This window comes from Triticum aestivum, chromosome 2A (assembly GCF_018294505.1).
Source record: "Triticum aestivum cultivar Chinese Spring chromosome 2A, IWGSC CS RefSeq v2.1, whole genome shotgun sequence".
NCBI lineage: Eukaryota > Viridiplantae > Streptophyta > Magnoliopsida > Poales > Poaceae > Triticum > Triticum aestivum.
The window spans coordinates 733553806-733572740 of NC_057797.1; the positions used below are offsets into that span (position 1 = coordinate 733553806).

At 43.8% G+C, this 18935-nt stretch overlaps 2 protein-coding genes across 2 annotated transcripts; both read left to right on the forward strand.

The window, feature by feature from the left end:
• The first annotated feature begins 4899 nt into the window (after positions 1 to 4899).
• LOC123190686 (uncharacterized) lies at positions 4900 to 9860 on the forward strand. Its single transcript, XM_044603383.1, has 5 exons — positions 4900 to 6180; positions 6357 to 6583; positions 6666 to 8244; positions 8452 to 8684; positions 8767 to 9860. Exons 1-5 carry the CDS (start codon positions 5172 to 5174, stop codon positions 9469 to 9471), a joined length of 3753 nt encoding a protein of 1250 aa, XP_044459318.1. The 5' UTR covers positions 4900 to 5171; the 3' UTR covers positions 9472 to 9860.
• Positions 9861 to 13309: 3449 nt separating this feature from the next.
• LOC123190687 (uncharacterized) lies at positions 13310 to 17739 on the forward strand. The gene is made up of 5 exons (XM_044603384.1): positions 13310 to 14261; positions 14522 to 14748; positions 14831 to 16175; positions 16396 to 16628; positions 16701 to 17739. The coding sequence occupies exons 1-5, from the start codon at positions 13547 to 13549 to the stop codon at positions 17400 to 17402; spliced, it is 3222 nt and encodes a 1073-aa protein (XP_044459319.1). The 5' UTR covers positions 13310 to 13546; the 3' UTR covers positions 17403 to 17739.
• The last annotated feature ends 1196 nt before the right edge of the window (positions 17740 to 18935 follow it).

Below are 18935 nucleotides of genomic sequence, written 5' to 3' on the forward strand. Positions count from 1 at the left end.
TTAATCTCATCATGTTGGAATGCTCAATGGCATGCACTTAAATGGTAGCAATTAAAATAAGGAGAAGCTTGAGATCGCGTTGGCTTTGCTGAATATTAATTATGCTCTTCTTAATAATCCTCCGAAAACACCTAAAGAAGGCGGTGAAAATTATGATACCCTGAAAAAGGACAATGTTGTTGAGAAGGTAAAATGGGAGGATAGTAGTGCCTAGTGACAAAAATTATGATATCATGAAAAGGACTATGATGTTGATAAGGTTAAGTGGGAGGATTCAATTCGTAAGTGCCTCATCATTAAGGGGTCTATTGCTTAAAGCATGGGAGGAGCCAATTTGGACTCTGAAAGTGCAAAGAGTTGTCTTAGAAAGACTGAGTGTCAATGCAAAGGATTTTCTAAGGGAGAAGATGCGCGAGAGGACGTGCAACAACACTATCGACATCTGGTCAATTCATTTTTATCGTCGGATTTAATCACGATAGTCGACAAACAAATGGTGGGTTTCCCCTCCCACAACAGCCCCACTAAAGCCTCAATATAACCCTAAAGTCCACCTAAAACTTAAGGGCATGGTGGATTCTAAAGATAGAACACTGATCAGTAAAGCATTTTTTATGATGAGAAAGATCTTGATAGTGAAGGGGAGCCTTGGCGCAGTGGTAAAGCTGCTGCCTTGTGACCATGAGATCATGGGTTCAAGTCCTGGAAACAGCCTCTTACAGAAATGTAGGGAAAGGCTGCGTACTATAGACCCAAAGTGGTCGGACCCTTCCCTGGACCCTGCGCAAGCGGGAGCTACATGCACCAGGTTGCCCTTTTAAAAAAAAAGATCTTGATAGTGGTGATATTATTTCGACCCGTGTCCTTGGGGGCCTTTGTGAAATAGAGTTATGTTGTGCCTGTGAGCAGCTTGAACATTCACACCAAGCCATTATCCTTGCTGTCCGTGTTGTACGGGGCTCATTGCCTTGTGGCAATGGCATCAAGATTGCTTGCAATGGCATCAAGTGATTTTGCTTGGTACGTTTCGTATATATACGTATTTACGTGACGTGAATCCACTAAAATATCTTGTCTGACCCCAACAAATACCTCACGTAGAACAAAGGGTCCTAAGGCAATAGCCCACTAATCCATTCACATGCCTAAACCAAGAGTCCGGCAAACCAACCTGTGGTTGAATGGTTAGAGGGACAGTGGTATCCCCAGCCCATCAGGGTTCAAATCCTGGTGCTTGCATTATTCCTGGATTTATTTCAGGATTTCCGGCGGTGCGCTTTCAGTGGGAGGAGACGTTCCCGTCGACGACGAGGCGCCTACGGTGACTTCGTAAATTTCAAGATGACATGCCGGCTCAGTCTCTCGGAGGTGCTCATAGGGGTAGGGTGTGCGTGTGTGCGTTCATAGGGGTGAGTGTATGCGCGTATGTATGAGCGCTTGCGTCTGTACTGATGTTCAAAAAAAACCAGGAGTCCGTGAGTCACGCAAACATGAAGCCACACGCGGCACGCCTCATCTATCGTCTGTTTTTTTTTCATTGTTCGTCTTTTCGTTTCTTCGACTCCCATCTCGCCTCTTCGTGTTGCTTGGTGACTCGGCCGCCGCCTCATGACCGCGGCAAGCAGGCGGCCGCAGATCGACATCGGCAACAATTAAATCCTAAAAGTTGAGATAATTAGATTACATTGCCGCATCTTCTCTCTCTCTAATAGCCTAATACAACGGTGATTGTTTTGCCCTAGTCTTCTAAAGAAATCCATGCACTTTAATTGATCTAGTCTATGGAGCGGTATTTTTCAAAGGAAACTTGGTCACTAGATCAAGATTATGATACAGGCACATCGAGGTCACCCATTAGACCTAGGCAAAGTGCGTCGAATGTCACTGCAGTTAAGTCTCCCAAAGCCTAATATTCATACAGAAATTAACTTAGATGAGTTGCCTTATGATCCGGATGATCGGATGAGAATTTTGGAGTACACGAGAAATCCAAAGAAGCAAGATGAGGGAAGGCGCAAATATTTAACGAGGGGACCTTATAGGCCATCGTCTAATTTTGATTATCCACAGGGGGAGATTGGAGATACTCAATGGAGATTTAATCCAGATTGTTGATGAGTATGGTCCTTGACTTGAGTATAATGATAAAGTGAATTAGGCCTTCTTCTGCTACCTTTTCAAAAATTACGACGAGGGACAAGCTGGAACTGGTGCATTTGCAATTAACAGCTAGAACGGTTGGAACAAGAAAAGCAGACTATATACTCATGAGGGTAAGGGTAGTGTTATTAGCTTTCATAATGTAATAGTAGAAAGATGTGTTGCGTTGATGAATCAAGTTCAGTCAATTCAGGTTGCTCTTGATAAGCAAACTGATCATACAAAAAAGCAAAATCAAATTTGACTTAATGCTTTCATTGATTCGCTGAGATACTTGTTGCATTGAGGCCTAACTTTCCAAGGCCATGATGAGTTAGAAGAGTCAAAAAATAAGAATTTTTTTTGAGAGTTGGTACATACTTTGGCAAACCAAAATAAAGTTAGACGGAATGTAGCCCTGGAGTGAACCCAATGGCCAAATTTTCTGCCTCCACCCCTGCCAGCTGGGTGTATTTTGCTGCTTGATTCACAAGCTGGAGATATGCCTGTGGGTGAAGAGGGTTATCTGGATCTGTTGAGGCAAGTTGTATCTGTGAAATCAAAAGGAAGGCTAGAAATTCTCGTGCAGGCCGGAGAAATCAGTGGAAGTGTCGTCTTTCCAATCAAATTCAGCAACATAAGTGAAGAAAGTTGTGAGGTTGGTGATTGTAAAGTGGAGATAACCGTTGCTTGGTCCTTGCTCGTTGAAAACTACTCATATGATATCTTGGTGATGGGAGCTATACGGCCTTACGCATGGGAATCAATTCCACATAGGCCGATCATGAAGCTTGTTGACGCTTGTTGAAGAGGTTCACTTAGTGAAGATGGCATTCTAGCTAGTTGTACTTCTTAGTGTAGTAGTAATCCGAAAAGGTATATATGGGCAACACAAGGCAGCGTCAGATGCTGGTTCAGTTTCTCCCTCAAAAAAGAAAAAGAAAAAAAAAGATGCTGGTTCAGTTTCTAAATGTATTTTTTGGCAAAGCAGAGATGATCACCGTGCAAGCTGATAGTACAAGCAGTATAATCCTGGATGCGATTCGGGTTTGACAGGAAGAATAGGGACCATGAAAAACACCCACACGCAATTTTTTTTGTAAACTACATGATTTTAGTACATTGGGCAATATTATTGTAAAATGTCAAGAACATTTTTCTAACACATGATGACAGTTTTTCCATGTCTGAACATTTCTTCAAATGAATGTTAAACATTTCTAAAATACACATAACATATTTTGAATGGTATGAGACCTTTTATATATTTGTCGGACTACTGTTACATATTAACATTTTCTGGGTTCCCTAGATGGTCCCAAGCCGGTTTTGGGAACTTTTCAAAAGGTTCCTAGCAGTTTTTCTGTTTCTTACTGGTTTTCGGTTTTTTATTTTTGGTTTTGGTTTACATTTTTTCTGTTTTGTATTTTTCTTTCACTTTTTAATATATTCATTTTCCATTTTTTTACTCAAAGTTTTTCAAAATCATTATAGAAATTCAAAATGTCACAAATTATTTGGTTTTGCAAAATGTTTGGGATTTCAAATTTGTTCATGTTTTCCAAAAAAGGGAAACGTTCTTTTTCATCCGGCTGATCTACACGGCGCGTAAGTCGGCTCGAGCGATCGACACGCGTCCCATGGCCTGGGCCCACGTGCCGCTATTCCTCTTCGTTATCCCCACGCAGCAAACCGCACAACCACTCACTTTCTTCTCCTCGCCCCTATCCTTCGCCTTCCTCCTTCGTTTTCCCTCCCTCTAGATCAGGGCAAGCGCCAGCAAGTCGACGGCCGCCCCTGTTGGGAGCTTTCTGCTCCTCATTCGTGTGCACCTTCACGAGGAACACCACCGTTTTGTTTTCTGCATCCGCTACTCCTGCCCGCTGCTGCAAAGCAAAAGGATGGCCACTGCTCGTCGCAGTTGCTGCACGTGGCAACGACGGTCGCTGGAGGCAACGTAGATGCTGCAAGGGGGCAACAATCGAGGATGCAGCGCTCGTCGGCGTCTCGCGGAGCTGCGATGACGGCTGTGGGCGCTGCGAAGGAGCGCTCGCCGGCGGCTCCAAGCGCTGCAATGGAGCACCTAGCGGCTCCGGGCACTGCGACGGAGCGGTCACCGGCGACCCCTAGCGCTGTAATGAAGCACTCCGGCGACTCCCTGCGCTGCAATGGAGCGCTCGGCGGCGGCTGCCGGCGCTGCGACGGAGCTCCCGGCGACCCTCGACGCTGCAATGGAGCGCTCCCGACGACTCCTGACGCTGCAATGGAGGTCCTATTGTTGCAATCGAGCGGTCGCTGGCGGCGTCCCGGTGAGTCGCCGGCGGCCGTTGCTGCACACAGGAAGATGTGATGCGTGTTGCTTTGCAGCATCACCGGCGAGACAGTCAATAGAGGACGCGGTCGGAGACAAGCGGTGACCGACTGCCCGATGTGAAGGGGAGAGCGATGCTTGAGGGCGAGGCGTGTGATGCGGACTGTGGGCGAGCGATACGGGATCTGAGCGATGGTTGTGATGGACGCATCTAACGGTCGTGGGGGCGGCTTTAGTTTTCGTTTAATCAACCGGATGATTTCAGATTTTGTTTGCATTTCGGAAATTAATCAAAATTTCAACAAATTTTCGCTATCGTAAAAAAATGAAACATTTATTTCGAAACATATTCGTTTTTTCCAATAATTGACCTCATTTTATAAGAATTCGGGTTTTAATATTTTCTCCCTTTTTTACAGAATTTTAGAAATGCTCGTTATTGAATTTGCTAACATTTTCCAAATTCGTGATCTTATTTTGAATTCACGACACTGATACTGGGATGGGCCTGGGCCATGTGCGTGCTGGGAAGGTCCGTGTCGATCTACTACTGGGCCTGGCTACGCCCGAGAGAAAATATATGGGCGCACGCCCGTCTGCACCGTATCTTGAAAACCCTAAGCTGGGGGATCTTTGCTTTCCCCCGAACAAAAAAACGAGAGCGGCGGCGGCGGCGACGGCGGGGAGAAGAAAGGACACCGCACAGTGGTGAGGAGGTGAGATGGACACCGCAGGGAGTTCGACGGGAAGGAGTGGCGAGTCCATGTTTGCCGAGGAGCTCTATCAGGCTGGAATCTGCATGCGGGAGAGTATCCGGTGGATCGAGGCCCAGGAGGGCAAGATGGAGGAGATTGCACATAGCGATTCTGACTATGATAATCTTCCGGATTTCAGAATGGATATGGTCGTCTTGACGGAGAGGATCTTCCAATTGTGGCACAGGATGGGCGTGGTACAGAGGGCCGGTTGGATCGGCAATGAAGGGGGATCGATGGAGACCCAGAGCAAGATTGGCGACGGCGGAGAGATGGAAGCTGGAGGGAAGTCGTCGAAGGGAAGCAGGAGTTCCGCATCCCTCGAACTCGAGAATCTGCTCCACCGTTCCGGAATCCTTGCCGACGGAGACAGAGGCGGAGGCGCAGACAGTGAGGAGCTGCTTGATTTCCTCGCAATGGAGACCCAGGAGTGGATCGTTAGCCAGTCAGACAGTCAACTCCGCTGGGAGACCGTGCCCGAATTGACAACCGAAATCCTGTTGAATTTTGAAGAAGTGGTCGTTGACATTGCTAAGGTATTTGAAAACAAGAAGATCCGGGAGGAGGCAATGGCAGTGCTAAGGTTCGGCTTCAGATTGCCGGCATTCTCTGAGCAGATCGATGAGCTGAGGCACGAGATGTGCAACTTTCTGAGATCCTTCTCGTCAGAGAACAAAGATATAAGGAACACCATGATGAAGTTTATTTCTGAGCCGTACCTATCCCGTATCAGCAAATTGAAGTTGATCTCTGACCGTATCACTATGCTCCAGCGAATGGACTCGGACTTCGACTACAAAGTGAAATCAACGATGATTAAGCTGAAATCAGAATCTTTCTTGTCAGCCATGGAGGACGAGCTTCGCAGGGCAGGCAAAGAAGATTCCGTGGAGATGGAGGAGAAGAGATTCACTGCTTATCATCTCTACTGGGAACGTATATGGGGCAAGGATGGCCACAGCTTCGAAAATCAGAGTGAGTAAACTTGCATGCATGCTACTTACCTGATTACTTGCATTTTGGAATTTACACCACTCAACCAGATTGATTCTTAAATGGACTATTTATTTACTAAAGTTTACTCCACGATTTGGGGTTCTACTAGTGAGACTTTGATGTAGTAGATCTCTAACTTGTTAACTTGTATGCAGCGATATTGAGCCCCATGCAATTTACACATTGCACACCACGCCACATTCCAATTGAAGCTGTCGCAGGGAGTACCTTGCAGATCTACTCCATCAAAGTCTCACTAGTAGAACCCCAAAAGTTGCCACTGGAGGTGTATGGAGTGGTCGCAGTCCGTGATGCTGTGGACCGTCATCGCAACCCTCTATTCCTCCGTTCAAGACAGCACTGCCAAATCCTTGAAGAAAATGTACGTATGGTATTTTCGTGTTCTTGATCCTTTGTTTGTTGCCTGCATCCTTGTTGATTATGGCAAATGATGATGCTTGCAGGATTCTTTATTGCACTTGACTGGCCCGGTTCGTGCAATTGTCTCGACGGATACTGTTTACATCGAAATCCAATTAATAGTGAAGGGCGCAACAAAATCTGAAGATACAGCATTGATCAGTACATTTGGCTTTTACAATGCTGATAATTCCTGTACCTATCTCGCTAAAAACGCCTTGTGCACAGTGGAGCTGTGCTGTGAGCAACTTAAACAGTCGGTCCAGGCTACTATCCTCAGTGTGGCTGTTACACCCAAACAGGAATCATTGCTTTTTCATGGTGGCAGAGTTGTTTGCTATTCAGTGCCTGAGGATGGTAATGAAGATATCGCTGCGCAAGTATCATCTAGGCAAGTTTTGCTGCTTGATTCGAAAGGTGGAAGAATGCCTATGGCAAGCAATGACTACCTTTATCTGACAAGACATGTAGTTTCTGTGGAATTAAATGGAAAGCTGCTAGTCCTCATAATGGCTGGTTCACCATCACAGACTGAGATTACTGCTCAATTCCTCCTTAAACCCGAAAAATACAACACAAGTAAATGCGAATTTCCCCTTGCTGATGGCTCTAAGGCTGAGATTACTGTTGCTTGGTCCCTTGTTCCCTTGACGATGCCACAGTCAGGTGACAGTCGTGAGGACAGTGGAATGGCGACTGCAGGAAATTCGAAGGGAAGGAGCGGCGAGTCCATGTTAAGCGAGGAGCTCTGTCAAGCTGCCATCTTCATGCAGAAGAGTATCTGCTGGATCCAGGCCCTGGAGAAGAAGATGGGGAAGTTTGGACACTACGGCTCCGAGGAATACAAGAACCTTCTAGGGTTGAAATCAGTTATGTATGAGTTGTCGAATAAGATCTTCGGTCGGGTCGACTGTGAGGCCCAGAAGAGGATCAGCACGATGCAGAATGCCTGTTGGATCAGCAATAAAGGGAAATTGACCGATACCCAGACAAAAATTGGCGACGACATAGAGATGGAAACCGGAGGGAAGTCGTCAAAGGGAAGGAGTGGCGAGTTTGAATTGGTGAGGATTGGCAACGAAGGCAGAACGGTGCAGACACAGAGCAAGATTGGTGATGGTTGCAAATCAGTCTCCAAGCAGTTCAATGAGCAGGAGCAGTTCAAGGAGCTGCCAGTCAGTAACTTGATGTCCGTAGCCGAGTCTGTCAGAAATAAGATTGAGAAGAAGCAGGCTGAGACCATGACGGAGGAGGTTGTGCCGAGGGTAAGCTTCAAATTAGGTTTGCTCTCCTGGCAGTTTGATGAGCTGTGGGACAAGATGAGCCTGCTAGTCTCAACAGAACCAAAATTTCTAGCGATATGCATGCTTATTAGAGAGCCCTTCGCATGCTATTGCTCCACATTGAAGTTTATCTCTGAAGTTTTCAACCGGCTTGGTGAATGGGTGCCAGATTTCGGAGAGCAAATAGAATCGATGAGGCAAGATGATGAGGACAAGAATATGGGTGGAAAAGTTGTGAATCCGCATGAGGCGGCAAAGGCGGCTGAGGAGTACTATTTCAATGTCTACCGTAGAGGCTGGGAACGTAGGAACAGCAACTTTGGCAGCTTCGAAGACCCAAGTGAGTAATGTGCTTGTGATATGGTTGTTAGTTTCTTTTCTTCTTCCATTTACTGCATGTCTCAAGCAAGCTAATTCGTTCTGTTAGCATAGTGATTTACTTTAATCATTGATTATTATTCTTCTTGAATGGATAGCAAAAGCAATTTGTGCAATCTTTTGTTAGTTGACGTCAGATTTCTAACACACTTGACTTGGTTGCATGCAGCGTTATTGAGCCCCATGTTCTTTACCCGAAGCTTACCAGGCCACACCCAAGTGGGTACTGAAGTCGGGAGGACCATGCAGGTCTACTATATTAAAGTTGCAGAAAGAGAAGGCTATGCCCTTGAGTGGCCGCTGAAGGTATATGGTGTAGTCGCTGCACGAGATGTAGTGGACTATCGTCGCAACATTCTCTTCCTTCGCACGAGGGATGACTGCCAAATCCTCAGGAGACAGGTATGCATGTGTATTTTCCTGTTCTTTTTCTTGTTGTTTGCATCTTTGTTGACAAGTTAATGGTAAACAATGATGCTTGCAGGATCCTTTTTTGCACTTGACTGGCCCTTCTCGTGCAATTATGTCTGGCGGCATAATGGAACCCACAGTTACGATTGAAGTCCACCTAAAACTTAAGGGCATGGTGGAGTCTAAAGATAGAACATTGATCAGTAAAGCCTTTTTTTATGATGAAAAAGATCTTGATAGTGGTGATATTATTTCCACCCGTGCCCTTCGTGGCCTTTGTGAAATAGAGTTATGCTGTGAGCAGCTTGAACATTCACACCAAGCCACTATCCTCGGTGTTCGTGTTGTACGGGGCTCATTGCCTTGTGGCAATGGCATCAAGATCGTTTGCTCCGCACTACCTGAGGACAAAACCAAAGGCGGTGGTAAGCGCCCATCTGGGTGTATTTTGCTGCTTGATTCACAAGCTGGAGATATGCCTGTGGGTGAAGAGGGTTATCTAGATCTGTCGAGGCAAGTTGTATCTGTAAAATCAAGAGGAAGGCTCGAAATTCTCATGAAGGCTGGAGAAATCAGTGGAAGTGTCGTCTTCCCAACCAAATTCAGCAACATAAGTCGAGAAAGTTGTGAGCTTGGTAGTTGTGAAGTGGAGATAACCGTTGCTTGGTCCTTGCTCATTGAAAACCAGTATGATATCTCGGTGATGGGAGCCATACAGCCTTATGCATGGGAATCAATTCCACGTAGGCCTACCATGAAGCTTGTTGGCGCTTGCTGAAGATGTTCACTTGGTGAAGATGAAGTCATCCTCTGCAGCGGCATGCTAGCTAATTGTACTACTAGCAGTAATCTGAAAAGGTATGGGCAAGACAAGGCAGCGTCAGATGCTGGTTCAGTTTCTGAAAATGTTTTTTGGCAAAGCAGAGATAATCACCGTGCTACCTGATATAAGCAGTATATAATCCGGGATGCGATTCGGATTTGACAGGAAGAATAGGGACCATGAAAAACACACTGGATGAGTAGTCTTTCATGTCAGTAGGATTGAAGTCTAGCTAGGCCTGATTATGAGCGACCATTCTGCATTCCAAACATGTACGTAGGTTCTTCAATACAATTAACCGTATCTTTGTATATACATAGAAAGAATATCGTTTACTGATACAATTATCTCTGCTCCGTTTGCAAAGAACAGGGCCTTTCGCTACATCTTCTGTGTAGAAGATGCTAGCGTCCTTTGGCCTGACAAGCATATGAATATATGATCCCAGGGCTGGTACTCCTCCAGTTGCTAAAAATAATGCTCCAATTATTACTTTCGCATGACCGTTTTAGCAGCACATGCACAGAGCACAGCACAGGCAAAATTCAATCGCACAGCACAGCCCAGTCTTCCTTGAAAAGTAATGCTTGTAATGGGCATCTTAATCTGGATACAACTTGCGCTGCCAGCCTTGTAAAGGTATAAACATATTAAGAAGAATCATTTTTTTATACATCAATCTTATCAATAGAAAAACTTAATACAGAAGCAGAAAATATGGTGAAGCAGTACATGGAATTGTATCGTCAGGCTCTCTGTCTGCGAATATCCAAATCGCCTCTCATCTATCTGCTACTCCTTCCGTCCCATAATGTAAGACTTTTTTGACACTACACTAGAGTTAAAAAATGTCTTATATTATGGGACGGAGGAAGTACTTTTGTTCACTACAGAAGGAGCTAGATATCGGACATGGAGTTTGAAGATATCTAGTGAAAGTACTCGTGTCAGCACGAGATCACATTTGGAATAGTAAAATTAAAATAAATTGTAGAACGATTCAAAAAAATATATAAAACTTTTGGCAACAAACAATGATGTATGTTTCACATGCACGCAAAATTTCGCGATGCAATGACATTTGTGGAGGTCTCGGCAAAAAATGGAAGCTCCAAAATGCTTTAAAAAATAGTCTTTTAGAGCACCTTTTTTTCATACCTCCAAGAATCATGAAATTTTGCATGCATGTAAGGCACACATCAGTGTTTGTTGCCAAATAATTCATTTTTTATTCGTTTTACTATTTTTTTAATTTTACTGTTCCAAAGGGTGAATGTGGAGCTCATGCTCAGCCCCAAGGCAGGCACAATATGTTTCACGCACCAATTACAGTCTGTCCCTGCAACGACACAGTATCCGAACCTAGCCCGGTGCCAAAAGAATATAAAAATAACAATGATAAAGAAATAAGGAGAGCTGACATGCCCAGCGACACACAACAAGCAACAACACCATATGTCGCCCTTGACAACACAGGAACTACAAGAAATGTTTTCCAAAAACAATGCCTTTGGAAAGGAAAACCTCCCTTCCGTCAGATCGAACTGTTGAATATCCCTCCTTGAGACATGATACTCTGAAGAGCGCCGAACATCATCAATGGATTCAACATCTTGTGTGCATGTGGTCTAGAGCCAGTCTGATAGAGTCTGCCAAGACAGAGGTGTCAAGATGTGGCAAACCATGACCACGCCATCCTAGAGAGACCTCCTATATAGCGACCTATGCGTCAGAAAAATGTGGAGCACTCACCCCCCCGCACCTCCTCCGTGCGCGCTCATAGGCCGGGCCATGTGCGGGGCGGGATGCCCCTTTGTTTTTTTAAGTTTAAGTTTTTCCTTTTTAAAAATAATTCAGGATTTCAAGAAGTTGTAAAATGTGGAAAAAAATCTCGAATTCAAAAAATGTTCAGGAAATGATAAATTCCCACAGATACAAAAAGTTCGTGATTTTTTGCAAAATGTTCAAAATATTCCAAAAAATGTTCAGGGTTTTCAACAAAATGTTCCATAAATTAAAAAAAATGTTCAAAAAATCATAAAATAATCATGAACTCAAAAAATGATTGTCAAACAAAACATGTTCCTGAATTTCAAAATGTTTGACGGTAAAATTTTATTCACGAGTTCCAATAAATGTACACAATTTCAAAAAAACTTCATGAATTCAAAAAATAATTGCAATTTGCTTTTCACGAATTTGTGAAAAAAATTGTGAATTTTAAAAATGTTGAATATTTAAAAAAAATCTTGAATTTGAAAAACAAATCATGATTTTAAAAAATGTTCACGAATTTGGGAAAATGTTCGTGGATTAAAAAATGTTTAAGATTTCAGAAAAATGTCCATGAATTTGAATAAATGTTCACGATTTAAAAAATATTCTTGAATATAAAAGATGTTCGAAAATTGAAAAAAATAAAAATAGTAAAAAGGAAAAATAAGAAAAAATAGAAAAAAATAATGAAAATAAGAAAAAATAAAGATAAAAATCGAAAGGAAAAAACAAAAACCCCGATTCAGAAATGGGTTGGCCCATTCAAAAACTTGCGCTTGACGAGGTACGCACTAGGTCGCTTCGTGGCGACCTATGCGCGGAATAGGATACGCTCGTCTCATATGTACCGCTTCGAGTTGCTGCCGCTGCTATCGCATCGCCACTGCCACAATCGAATAAGCCACCGCCCGCCTCGCGAGCCGCCGCACGCCAGATCCGCAATGACCTGAGTCTGCCGCCACAAGCACCCGTGCCATTGCGGTTAAGCATTGCTATCAGGGTAAAATACCGCATCGTTGTGTCGGAGGAACACGCCACCTCATGAAAACTAAGGATAACATGCGTGTTGCTACTGAATAAATAAATAAAATAAATTTTATTAATAATTCATTAGATATGACATGTAATTTTCTTGTTCAAGAAACTGAAAACTTTAATATATAAGCATCTTGCACACAAAAAGGGCAACTAGATGTACTGAACAGCTGAGTTTTTTTATTCCTTTGAACATACTCTAGAAACTCGGTGTCTTGTGTATTTTACCAAACATTTCAGATAACTAACTCTTGTCATACTGATGAAGACCATTGATAATTGTGAGGAAAAAATCATAAGATTAAACAAATCAATCAATACAAAGGAATAAAAGATGTTTTTAATACCATATGGATATGCCTACGAGAAGCTAATTACTCCAACTGTGACCATGCCAAAAAATTATAGAGATGGATGGAGATATACAAACGTAGTGACACACACACACACACACCCATCTTAGCAAAATGGCGAGAATGAATGCACAAGGTACTAGCATGTAAACAGATGTTACCTTTGGGGCACTGGTTCGTCTCCGCTTTGTCCAGTTCCTCATTTGAGAAATCAATTCCAAGAAGCCCCCGCCGAATGTGTGTGGAACGAAGAGAAGCATTCGGCGGGTAGGAATGGAGAAAAAAGAGAATAGAACATATGTGTGGTGGATGGGGTAGATAGTAGAATTATCACATGATCTTGTCTCGAATGCATGAGCATTTTTCAGATACATGAATTTAGTTTTTTGTTATGCATGAACATTATTCTTTACAGAAATAATTTCATTTTCTAACTAAATTGTAAAATTATTACAAAGTCAATATAAATTTGGAGTTTGTGATGAAAAAACATTGTGCTGTTAGTGGACCGTGCCGAATAAGGCTTTGAGGTCCGGTGCACCTGCGATTCTACTGGGCCGGGCTGAGCGGAGAGTTGGGTCCTCTGCCTTCCCCCCAACGAAGGAAAATATCGTGTGTTGCTCAAAAAAAAAGAAGGAAAATAGCGTGTTCTCCCCCCAAAAAAGGAAAATAGCGGCGGCGGCGGCGGCGGCAGCCGGAGAAGAAAGGACGGCGGTGAGGGCAGTGAGATGACGACCGCTGGGAGTTCGAAGACAGGGAGTGTCGAGTCCGAGTTAAGCAAGGAGCTCTATCAGGCCGCAATCTGCATGTAGGAGAGGATCCGCGCGTTGCAGTCCGCCGGTTGGATCGGCAATAAAGGGGAATCGATGGAGCCCCAGAGCAAGATTCGCGACGAGGACGACGAGATGGAAACCGGAGGGGAGCTTTCGACGGGAAGGAGCAGCGGCGAGTCCCTGCATCTTGCCGCCGCAGTCGAGACCGAGTGGAGGACCACCGGCGACTCCGACGAGAACTCGGTGTTCATCCTGGAGGAGACCGTGCACAGATTGGTTAGCGACATCATGCCGGAATTCGAAGCAAAGGTCGGCGACGTCGCTTCAGTGCTCGAAGCAGAGGAGACCCGGAAAGAGGCACTGGCGGCGCTGAGCTTCGGCTTCAGACTGCAGTTGTTCTCCAAGCAGATCGACGAGCTGCGGCACGAGATGTGCAAGTTGCTGAGATCGTTCTCGCCGGAAAACAAAGATATAAGGAGCACCATGATCAAGTTTATCTCCGAGCCGTACCTAGGCCGTATCTGCAAATTGCAGTGGATCTCTGAACGTGTCAGTATGCTCCAGCGAATGGACCCAGACTTCGACTCCAAAGTGAAGTCAACAATCATCAAGCTGAAATCGGAATCCTTCTTGTTAGCCATGGAGGAGTTGAAGGAGGAGGAGGAGGAGGAGAGCGGTAGTGAAGGAATCGCCGGAGAAGGTCGTGGAGACCAAGAAGTTTCCATGGAGATGGAGGAGAAGAGATTCGATTCCTACCGCCGCTGCTGGGAACGTTTATGGGGCAATGACCGCAGCTTCGAAGACCAGAGTGAGTAAAACGTGCATGCTCCTACTTATCTACTCTTAGTTACTCCATGTCTCAAGCAAGCTGCATACTTCAAGTGGAGTAGTTTTCTTCTTTATACTTACTGCATGTCTCAAGCAAGCTGATTCCTTAAAAGTTGGAATTTACTCCACTTGTAGTACCATATTGATTCTAGTTTATTCTTCTTGTATGCGTAAAAGGATTCTGGCCGCTATATAGTTACTTCATGTTCAATCTTTAACTCATACTTAACTTGGATGCAGCATTATTGAGCCCCATGCTCTTTACACATTGCACAGCAAGCCGCATCCCGAGTGAAGCTGTCGCCGGGAGTACCTTGCAGATCCACTCCATCAAAATCTCAACAGCAAAAGAGCTCACATTGCCACTGGAGGTGTATGGAGTGGTCGCAGTCCGAGATGCTGTGGACCGTCATCGCAACCCTCTATTTCTTCGTTCAAGAACACATTGCCAAATCCTTGAAGAAAATGTATGTATGGTATTTTCGTGTTCTTGATCCTTTGTTTGTTGCCTGCATCCTTGTTGATTATGGCAAATGATGATGCTTGCAGGATTCATTTTTGCGCTTGATTGGCCCGGTTCGTGCAATTGTGTCGACGGATACTGTTTACATCGAAATCCAACTAAAAGTAAAGGGCGCAACAAAATCTGAAGATACAACATTGATCAGTACATTCGGCTTTTACAATGGTGACAGTTCTGGTACCTATCTCCTGAAAAACAGTTTGTGCACAGTGGAGTTATGCTATGAGCAACTTAAACAGTCGGTCCAGGCCACTATCATGGGTGTGTTTGTTACACCCAAACAGGAATCATTGCCTTTTCCATATGGTGGCCGAGTTATTTGCTCTTCACTGCCTCAGGATGGTAATGAAGATATCGCTGGGCTTCCATCTAGGGAAGTCTTGCTGCTTGATTCGGAAGGTGGAAGAATGTCTCTGACTAGTAATGGCTACCTTAGTCTGGCAAGATGTGTAGTTTCTGTGGAGTTAAAAGGAAAGCTGCAAGTCCTCATAATGGCTGAATCACCATCACAAAATGCTGAGATTGCTGCGCAATTCCTCTTCACACCCGAAAAATGCAACATAAGTAAAGGTGAATGTTACCTCCCTGATGGCTCTAAGGTTGAGATTACTGTTGCTTGGTCCCTCATTCCCTCGACGATGCTACAGTCAGGTGACAGTCGTGAGGACAGTGGGATGGTGACCGGACGATATTCAAAGGAAAGGACTGGCGGGTCCATGTTAAGTGAGGAGGTATGTAAGGCTGGAATCTTAATGCAGGAGAGTATCCGCTGGGTCCAGGCCCGGGAGGAGAAGCCTTTGAAGGGAAGGAGTGGCGATGTTGAATTGTTGAGGATTGGCAACGAAGGCAGAATGTTGAAGACACTGAGCAAGATTGGTGACGGGGGCAAATTGGTCTCCAAGCAGTTCATGGAGCCGCTGGTCAATTTCTCAATGTCTGTAGCCAGATCTGTCAGAAACATGATTGAGGAGGAGGTAGAGACCGAGGCGGCAGGGGTGGTGCCGATGGTCGGCTTCAAATTACATTTGCTCTCCAGGCAGTTTGATGAGTTGTGGGACAACATGGGCCAGCTAGTCTCAACAGAAGCAAAATTTCTAGCGATATGCATGCTTATTCATGAGCCCTTCGCATGCTATTGCTCCACACTGAAGTTTATCTCTGCAGTTTTCAACCGGCTTTGTCAATGGGTGCCAGATTTGACATCGGCAATGGGATCGATAAGGGAACACAAGGAGATAGAGGACGGGGATAAGGATAGGAAGGTTGTGAATGAGTATGAGGAGGAGAAGAAGGCTGAGGAGTTCTATTTCAATGCCCACCGTGAAAACTGGGAATTTAGTCGCAGCAACTTTGGCAGCTTTGAAGACCCAAGTGAGTAAATGTGCTAGTGATATGGTCGTAGTTAGTATGCTTTTCTTCTTCCACTTACTGCATGTCTCAAGCAAGCGAATTCGTTCTGTAAGCATAGGGATTTACTCTACTCAGATTGACTCTTCTTTATTCTTCTTGAATGTATAGTAAAAGCAATCTGTGCACTCTTTAGTTAGTTCACGTTAGATTTCTAACACATACTTCACTTGGTTGCATGCAGCGGTATTGAGCCCCTTGCTCTTTACCCACTACATACCAGGCCACACCCAACTGGGTGCTCAAGTCGGGAGGACTATGCAGGTCTACTCTATTAAAGTCACAGAAATAGAAGGCTATGCCCTTGAGTGGCCACTGAAGGTATACGGTGTAGTCGCTGCACGAGATGTTGTCGACTATCGTCGCAACATTCTCTTCCTTCGCGCTAGGGATGACTGCCAAATCCTCACGAGAAAGGTATGCACCTGTTCCTTTTCTTATTCCTTGCATATTTGTTAACAAGTTAATGGAGAATACTGATGTTTGCAGGATTCTTTTTTGCACTTGACTGGCCCTTCTCGTGCAATTATGTCTGGTGGCATATTGGAGAACAATGTTACTATTGAAGTCCACCTAACACTAAAGGACACAGTGGAGTCTAATGATAGAACATTGATCAGTAAAGCCTTCGTTTATGACGAAGATGATCTTGGTAGTGGTGATGTTATTTCTACGCGTCTTCTCCAGGGCCTTTGTTCAATAGAGTTATGCTGTGAGCATCTTGAACAGTCAGTCCAAGCCACTATCGTCGGTGCTCGTGTTGTAAAGGGCCCATTGCGTTGTGGCAATGGCATCAAGGTCGCTTGCCCCGTTCTACCTGAAGGTAAAACTGAAGGCAGTGTCAAGTGCCCATCTGGGCGTGTTTTGCTGCTTAGTTCACAAGCTGGGACAGTGCCTGTGGGTGGTTATCTAGATCTGTCAAGGCAAGCTGTATCCGTAAAATCAAGAGGAAGACTTGAAATTCTCATACAGGCCGGAGAAATCAGTGGAAGTGTCGTCTTCAAAGCTGAAGACAGCAGCATAAGTCGAGAAAGATGTCGTCTTGGTGATTGTGAAGTGGAGGTAACTGTTGCTTGGTCCCTCCTTGTTGAAAACCAGCATGATATCTCGGTGATGGGGTATATAGCGCCTTACGCAGAAGAATTAATTCCACCTTTACCCGTCATGAAGCTTTATAGAGGCCCTCGGTGATGATGAAGCCATGCATCTGATATCGTGTTTACTGTTCCATCATGAACTTGTCTGCTAATTCATGTACTATGATATACTACCTAGATACATCCGTTTGAGCGACAAGTATTTCCAGATGGAGGGAGTACAACACTAGTATATGCTCGTTTTTCTTAACTATGGTCTTGTGTGTACTATGATACAAGACAAAGCCTATGTATATATTGCTGTTATGCACATATATGGTGTTGTTGTTGAGCTAGGTAAGCCTACTTTGGAATTTCTAGCTTATTGGTGGAGCATCTTATTGGTGGATTGTATGCCAATTTACACTTGTTTGGAAACCTGTTGATTCATCATGGATCTGGAGATGTAGCCTTGTGCTTTCCTCTAGGTTGTATTGCTAGAACCTAGCCGACAATAAAGGATAACCGTTTTTTTACGAATAATAAAGGATAAAAGTTGAAATGCGATATGACAACTCAAACAGTAACAACTCCTAGGGGTATTTTTACTCTTATTATAGATGTGCTTTCCATATTTTCCGATGAAAGCATATATGCGCTTTTCTTTTTGGAAAATCGTAGAAGCATAACATGTGCTTCCCGTGAAAGCAAAGTTGTGATTCTCGCGTAATATTGAAGGACAGAGGCGTTCATAGTTCTCCATACATCATCCCTTTATATCCCTTGATTTTATATTAATTATAGAGATTGACGGTTGAGATTGAAATCTCTTTGGTTCATCCGCTGTTTCCTTATGAATAGACTCAGAAAAAATTCATCTGCTATAAAAAAAATAAGGTAAATACATCGGGAGTGCATAAAACTTGCATGCGACGTTCAATTTGGTGCATAAACTTGTAAAATACGTGTTTCTGGTCATCTAACTTGTCCTCTCATTGGCCGTATCCCACACACACATGTGGCGTGCCAACGTTGTGGGGGCCCATTGTCAGTGTTTTTCTAACCCTTGCATTTTATTTATTTATGCAGAAAAATCTCAAATAAAATTAAAACCAAACTTTTTCTGAACCCTTCCATTTTATTTACACGGACATTTCTTAAATGAAATTGAAAACGCTGGTACATGCTGGGCTTCGAACTACTCGACCAACCTGATTTTTGGTGATTACTACGCACAGTTAGCTGCATCCTGCATATAATATGGACAGTACGAAGAAAGTAGAAATTAAAACGGGAAAAGCTGTGCAAAACAGATATAGCCCCGGTTCAAACCTATGACCTCCTGGCTAGCTCGCCGCATGTGCAATTAAAGAGATATACAAAATTTATCTTCTGTATTCTTCTTTCTTTTTTTCTATGTAAGAAAATAGCTTATATTCTAGATAAACTATTCGGACAAATCACTAAACTTTTGTTTGAATTCGAATAATATTAACTTTGAAAAATATAGATAAAAGAAATACAGTGCAGAATGAATGTTCATATTTTTTTAGACAAATCAACTAAATTTTTGTTTAAATTCGAATAATTTTAACTTAAAAAATCTAGTGCAGAATGAATGCACGTATTTTTTTGGACAAATCAACAG